The sequence below is a fragment of the Passer montanus genome, unplaced genomic scaffold (assembly GCF_014805655.1).
Source record: "Passer montanus isolate IOZ18808 unplaced genomic scaffold, ASM1480565v1 scaffold304, whole genome shotgun sequence".
Classification (NCBI taxonomy): domain Eukaryota; kingdom Metazoa; phylum Chordata; class Aves; order Passeriformes; family Passeridae; genus Passer; species Passer montanus.
The window spans coordinates 142,220-149,127 of NW_024367753.1; the positions used below are offsets into that span (position 1 = coordinate 142,220).

The 6,908-nt window shown below is 59.8% G+C and overlaps 1 protein-coding gene across 2 annotated transcripts in view; it reads left to right on the forward strand.

Annotated features, from left to right (window-relative positions):
• Positions 1-6,908, forward strand: part of SEMA7A (semaphorin 7A (John Milton Hagen blood group)) — a 28,325-nt gene extending 21,417 nt beyond the window's left edge. Inside the window, exons 10-14 of one of the 2 annotated variants that reach the window (XM_039714723.1) lie at positions 719-983; positions 1,992-2,107; positions 2,702-2,853; positions 4,508-4,575; positions 5,428-6,908. In XM_039714723.1, the coding sequence (XP_039570657.1) occupies positions 719-983; positions 1,992-2,107; positions 2,702-2,853; positions 4,508-4,575; positions 5,428-5,774 (948 nt within the window). In that variant the 3' untranslated portion in view covers positions 5,775-6,908. The remainder of the gene's footprint in view (positions 1-718; positions 984-1,991; positions 2,108-2,701; positions 2,854-4,507; positions 4,576-5,427) is intronic. The other variant, XM_039714724.1, reaches the window with a different exon arrangement.

Below are 6,908 nucleotides of genomic sequence, written 5' to 3' on the forward strand. Positions count from 1 at the left end.
GACACGGAGCGAGGGACGAGCGGGGAACGGAGGGAGGCTGGAAAAGGTGCGATCCCTTCGTGGAAAGCACGGGGACAGAGGATCTCAGAGGGCGCCTGCCACGGGCACAGGGACAACACCCGCGGGGCAGAGCTGTCCCCTTCCCCCGCCGTCCTCAGCGCCCCGCCCGCCTCTGACTCCGGTGCCTTTTGTCCCCTTCTGTCCCCTCTGCCGCAGTGCGTCCCGTCGGGGCAGCACCCTCTGACTCTGGTCCCTTTTGTCTCATTTTGTCCCCTCTCCTGCAGTGAGTCCCCTCGGGGCAGCACCTTCTGACACCGGTCCCCTTTGTCCCCTTCTGTCCCTTCTCCCGCAGTCTTGGGGCAGCACCCTCTGACTCCGGTCCCCTTTGTCCCCTTCTGTCCCCTCTGCCGCAGTGCAGCCCCACGGGGCAGCACCTTCTGATGGTCCTTTTTGTCCCCTTCTGTCCCCTCTCCCGCAGTCTCGGGACAGCACTCTCTGATTCTGGTCCCTTTTGTCCCCCTCTGTCCCCTCTCCCGCAGTCTCGGGACAGCACCCTCTGACTCTGGTCCATTTTGTCCCCCTTTGTCCCCTCTCCCGCAGTGCAGCTCCATGGGGCAGCACCCTGATTCTGGTCCCTTTTGTCCCCTTCTGTTGTCCCCTCGGGGCAGCACCCTCTGACTCTGGTCCCTTTTGTCCCCCTCTGTCCCCTCTCCTGCAGTGCGTCCCCTCGGGGCAGCACCCTCTGACTCCGGTCCCCTTTGTCCCCTCTGTCCCTCTCTCGCAGTGCGTCCCCTCGGGGCAGCACACGCCCAGCGAGACGTTCAAGATCGCGGACAGCCACCCCGAGGTGGAGCAGCGGGTGGAGCCGCTGTCCCCGTCCAGGAGCCCCCTGTTCCACAACAAGCACCGCTACCAGAGAATCGGCGTGCACGAGGTGGCCGCGGCCGACGGGCAGCGCTACAACGTCCTCTACCTGGCCACAGGTGCGGGGACAGGGACAGGGGACATCCCCCGCGGGCAGGGCTGCCTTCCCAGCCTGGCATATGCTCGTCAGGCAGCAGCGAGCTGCCAAATTTCGGGAACAGCTGATGGCTGCCAGGCTGGCTGTGTGGGCACAGCCGGGCAGCGTCCCAGGCACGGGGGAGGCGGGCACGCTTCGTGCTGGGGGGCACAGATCCTTCCCCAGGGAGCAGCTCCGTCGGTTTTTGGTGCTTCCCGAGCTGTCCGGGTGCCTCCCACCCGTGGGATGTGTTCCCTGGCACTCGTGGAGGGACCTGCAGGGGTTTAAATTGCTGGTTTTGTGATGGAGAAAGTGCAGCTGGCTCTCGGTGGGTGGCTGGGGTTGGATTGGGGCCCACGAGTGGTGGGTTTGGGATTTTACAGTTAGAAATTGAGAGAAACAGGGAAACTGAGCAAGAGAGTTGGAAACAGAGAAATAGAGACAGTTAGAGAGAAACTGAGAAATACAGAAACAGAGAAACACAGAGAGAAACAGAGAAAAAGAAAGAGAAACAGCAATAAATGGAGAAAAACAGAGAAATAGAGAAACACAGATACAGGAACACAGCAACAGAGAGAAACAGAAATATAGGAACAGAGAAACAGAGAGAGAAGCAAAGAAACAGAGAGAGAAACAGAGCAATAGAGTTGAAATAGAGAGAATCAGAGAGACAGAGCAATGGAGAGTTTGCAGCATCCTGGGTCTAAACGCAGCCCATGCCCTGCAGGGTGCCCCTGGGCAGCCTGATCCAACGGGAAGGGCTGTGGGATGGACATGGGGTCACCTGGGGGTCCTGCACGAGCTGGGCTTCCCCTCCCCCTGGCTGAGGGGAGAAGGGATCCCTTTGGGAAGGGGGAAGCACGAGGATTCCCAGCCCAGCTCCCTGGGGTGCTGTTCCTGCCCTCGCTGGGTGCCAGGTGCAGGTGGCACCTCCTGGCAGCGTCGCCCCTCTCAGGGTGCCTCACCAGGGCTGTGCCCTCTCTCTCCCCAGACAAGGGGTCCATCCACAAGGTGGTGGAGCTGCCAGACGGGGTGCAGAACATCGTGGAGATCCAGGTGTTCCCCAACAAGGATCCCATCCAGGCCATGATCCTGGACCACGCCAGGGTGGGTCCCTGCTCCGGGGGCGGGAGAGCGGGGTGGGTCAGGCATGGATGGGTCAGTGCCAGCTCCGGGGTCTGAGAGTGAAATCATGGAATTATTTGGGTGGGAAGGGACCTTTAATGACCACCCTGTGATGACCCCATGACCTTCAATGATCACCCTATGACCTTTAATGATTCCAGTCCCACTTTCCACTGTCCCAGGCTGCTCCAAGCCCCCGTGCCCACCCTGGCCTTGGGCACTTCCAGGGATCCAGGGCCAGCCACAGCTGCTCTGGGAATTCCATCCTGGCCCCTCTTCACCCTCCCAGAGAACAATTCCCAATTCCCAATATCCCTCTGGCAGTGGGAAGCCATTCCCTGTGTCCTGTCCCTCCAAATTCCCTCTCCAGCTCTCCTGGAGCCCCTTCAGGCCCTGGCAGGGCTCTGAGCTCTCCCTGAGCCTGCTCCTCTCCAGCTGAGCACCCCCAGCTCTCCCAGCCTGGCTCCAGAGGGTCTCCACCCTTGGAGCGCCTCCATGGCCTCCTTCCAGCAGCTCCAGCCCCTTCCTGACCTCCCCTGGGACACGGAATGACAGCTCCTGTGCTCTCCCCCGCAGGCCGTGCTCTACGTGGGCTCCAGCAGCCGCGTCCTGGAGCTGCCCATGGACATGTGCGGCGCCTACCGCAACAACTGCCACAGCTGCGTGCTGGCCCGGGACCCCTACTGCGGCTGGGCCAACGGCTCCTGCCTCCCGCTGGCCCTGCACCGGTGCGTGGGGCCACTCCCACCCCAGTCCCACCGGGAAAACACCCACACCCCCAGCATTGCCCTCCCGGGCTGAGTGCGCAAGTGGGTTTGGGGTGGATGCGCTGTCCGCGAAGGTTTGGGGTGCTCTGGGTGGATCCATCCCTCCTTTGAAGGGTTTTGGGCATGCAACCCCTCTCCCCAAGAGTTTGGGGTTCTCTCCATAGATCCCTCCCTCCCTTGGAGGGTTTTAGGCACTCCCAGAAGGTTTGGGGTGCTCTGGGTGGATCCGTCCTTCCTTTGAAGGGTTTTGGGCACCCAACTCTTCTCCCCGGAACTTTGAGGTTCTCTCCATAGATCCCTCCCTCCCTTGGATGGTTTTGGGCACCCAATCCCTCTCCCCAAAAGTTTGGGGTGCTCTGTGCAGATTCATCACTCCCTTGAAGGGTTTTGGGCACCCAAACATATTTTCCCAAAACCGTGAGTGCTCTGTATGGATCCATCCCTCCCTTGAAGGGTTTTGGGCACCCAGCCCCTGTCCCTGAAGTTTTGGGGTTCTCTGCATGGATCCCTCCCTCCCTTGGATGGTTTTGGGCACCCAATCCCTCTCCCCAAAAGTTTGGGGTGCTCTGTGCAAAATCATCAGTCCCTTGAAGGGTTTTTGGCACCCAACCTCTCTCCCCAAGACTTTGGGGTTCTCTGCATGGACCCATCCCTCCCTTTAAGGGTTTTAGGCACCCAGCCCCTCTCCCAGAAAGTGTGGGGTGCTCTGTGTGGATCCATCCCTCCCTTGAAGGGTTTTGGGCACCCAGCCCCTGTCCCTGAAAGTTTGGGATGCTCTGTATGGACCCATCTGTTCCTTGAAGGGTTTTCAGCACCCAGTCCCTTTCCCCAAAAGTTTGGGGTGCTCTGCATGGATCCATCCCTCCCTTGAAGGGTTTTGGGCACCCAGCCCCTGTCCCTGAAAGTTTGGGATGCTCTGTATGGACCCATCTGTTCCTTGAAGGGTTTTCAGCACCCAGTCCCTTTCCCCAAAAGTTTGGGGTGCTCTGCATGGATCCATCCCTCCCTTGAAGGGTTTTCAGCACCCAACCCCCGTCCTTGCTGCTGGGTCTCACGTGGGTCATCTCATCCATCCCTCCCTTGAAGGGTTTTGGGCACCCAGCCCCTGTCTCTGAAAGTTTGGGGTTCTCTCCATAGATCCCTCCCTCCCTTGAAGGATGTTGGGCACTCAACCCCTCTCCCCAAGAGTTGGAGGTGCTCTGTGTGGATCCATCCCTCCTTTGAAGGGTTTTCAGCACCCAGTCCCTCTCCCCAAAAGTTTGGGGTGCTCTGCATGGATCCATCCCTTCCTTGAAGGGTTTTCAGCACCCAACTCCTCTCCTTGAAAGTTTGGAGTGCTCTGCATGGATCCATCCCTCCCTTTAAGGGTTTTAGGCACCCAGCCCCTCTCCCAGAAAGTTTGGGGTGCTCTGCATGGATCCATCCCTTCCTTGAAGGGTTTTCAGCACCCAACCCCCGTCCTTGCTGCTGGGTCTCACGTGGGTCATCTCCAACCTTCTGAAATTGGGATGGGAGGGGGAGATTCCCGCTCATCCCACTGCTATGGGGGATTCCCATCCCTGAATTGCCGCTTCCCAAAGTTCTCTTGGTGCTTATTCCCATTCCCATCCTCCAGGGATGTGCTCCAGAACCTGAACTTGGACTCATGGCGAGGAAGCTGCCAGAGGGGCGACGTCAAGGAAGGTACACGGAGGTGTTGTGGCTGGGGAAGGAATTGTTGGATTCTCCAGGCTTTGGATGGGTTTGGATGGGTTGGATGGGTTTGGGTTGGTTTGGATGGGTTTGGATGGTTTTGGACGAGTTTGGCTGGGTTTGGATGAGTTTGGGAGGGTTTGAATGAGTTTGGAGGGGATTGGATGGGTTTGGATGGGTTTGGATGAGTTTGGCTGGGTTTGGATTCTCCAGGCTTTGGATGGGTTTGGATGAGTTTGGGTTGGTTTGGATGGGTTTGGGTTGGTTTGGATGGGTTTGGAGGGGATTGGATGGGTTTGGATGGGTTTGGATGAGTTTGGCTGGGTTTGGACAGGTTTGGATGGGTTTGGGAGGGTTTGGATGAGTTTAGATGGGTTTGGACAGGTTTGGATGAGTTTGGACGGGTTTGGACAGGTTTGGATGAGTTTGGATGGATTTGATTGAGTTTGGATAGGTTTGGATGGTTTTGGATGAGTTTGGATGGTTTTGGCTGGGTTTGGACAGGTTTAGATGAGTTTGGATGGGTTTGGATGGATTTGAATGAGTTTGGATGGGTTTGGATGGGTTTGGACAGGTCACTTGTCTTGGTTTGAAAGCCAGGTGTCTGCTGAGGAAGGCAGGAGTCTCCCCTGAAATGGAAAATGTAAACCCCCTCCCTCCAAATTATTAATACAATTTTGAAATTAAGGGGCTCTCAGGCAGAGACATGGGAGCAGGACTAACGGGGCAGAGCAGAAGTTTCGAGGAATTCTCTCTCAGAAGCCACCTCTGAGGCTTCCCCCACCCCACCAAAACCCAAACTACCCCCGACTAACCCAACCTCCCCCCGCTGCGTCCCCGCAGACGACTTCAGGAACATCTCGGTGATGCCCCTGTCCCGCTACTACCTCAACTGCTCCATCGAGTCCCACTACGCCACCTACAACTGGTACCACGAGGACGTGCTCATCAAGAGCTGCAACACCTCGCACCCGCAGCACGACTGCTTCCACTTCATCCCCAGCGTGCGGCGCGAGCACTACGGCCACTACGTGTGCGTGTCCGAGGAGGATGGCTTCCGCCAGGCGCTGGTCAAGGAGCGCCTGCTGGACCGCCAGCGCTTCCTGTGGCAGCGCGGCCGCGCCCCGGCCCCGCTGGCCTCGTGGCTGCAGCTGCTGCTCGTGGTGGCCCTGGCCGAGCTCTTCCACTGAGGCCGAGCCCTGCCCGCGGCCGCGGGGCTTTCCGCGGCTCCGTGCGCCCTCCGCGCCGCGGGGAGGGGGGACGCGGCCGGCCATGCATGCGCTGATGCTCGGGGCGAGGCCGCTCCTTGCATGTGATGAAGATGAGGAGGAGGAGGAAGAGGAGGAGCCGGCCCTCGGCCTCCGGGCTGCGGGGTGCCCGCGGGGGCCGCTGCCTCCCGAGGTTTTGGGGGGTGATGTTGGGGTGGGCAGCGGCTGGGGCACCCCCGGCGAGGCCCCTCCTGCTGCGGGGGGCTCGGAGGCCCGAGGGGGGCTCGGTTCGCTGGTTTTTGGTGTGGGAGGGAGGTCGGGAATCGGCGCCGCCGAGTGGGAATTTGCATGGAAAAGCCTCGGAGGGTGACTGGATTTGGGGTGTGGGGCGGGAAGGGGAGGTGGGAGCAGAGCCCGGAGCGGAGCGGGGGGCCCTGGGGGGATGCTGGAGACGCACAAATCCTCTGCGGGCAGCGGGGGCAGCGCAGGGCCGGGGCCGCTCCCACCCTGGCCCCGGCGTCCTCAGGGAAAGCGGCCGCGGATCTCAGGCACCGGGGGGCCGCGCCTGTCCCCCCTCTGTCCCTGTCCCCCCGGGCCGGGCCCGGGCTCCGCTCCCCCCGCGCTTTCGGAGGTCTCGGAGCGAGACTAAACTGTGAAAATCGGGATTTTCTCCCTGCAAAGGGGGGTCCCGCTCCTTGTCCCAAGCTTGCCCAGCCCGGAGCGGCCCGGCCCCGGGCGGGGACAGCCAGGGGACATCCCTGCCGTGCTTCCAATGCCTGTCCCGGCTCGGGAGAGCCCCGGGGCCAGGGGCAGCGGGCCAGAGCTTCCTACTGCACTACATCCCCGAGATGTTCCCGTGCCCAGCCCAGGACAGAGCTCACAGCCCTTCTCAAAGCACTTTAACTTTGTGGACTAACAGATATTTATTATATCGACTGCTCGTTTCTGTCTTGTAGGATTTTATAATATTACAGCAGGCGGGGGCGGATCACAGGAGAGGAAAATTTAAAAAACCCACCACAACAGCTACCAAAAAAAAAAAACCAACCAACCCCAACCCTTTCAGACCTGTAACCAAAGCGGATGGTTGGAATAAAGAGTGGAAGAAAAGCAGGA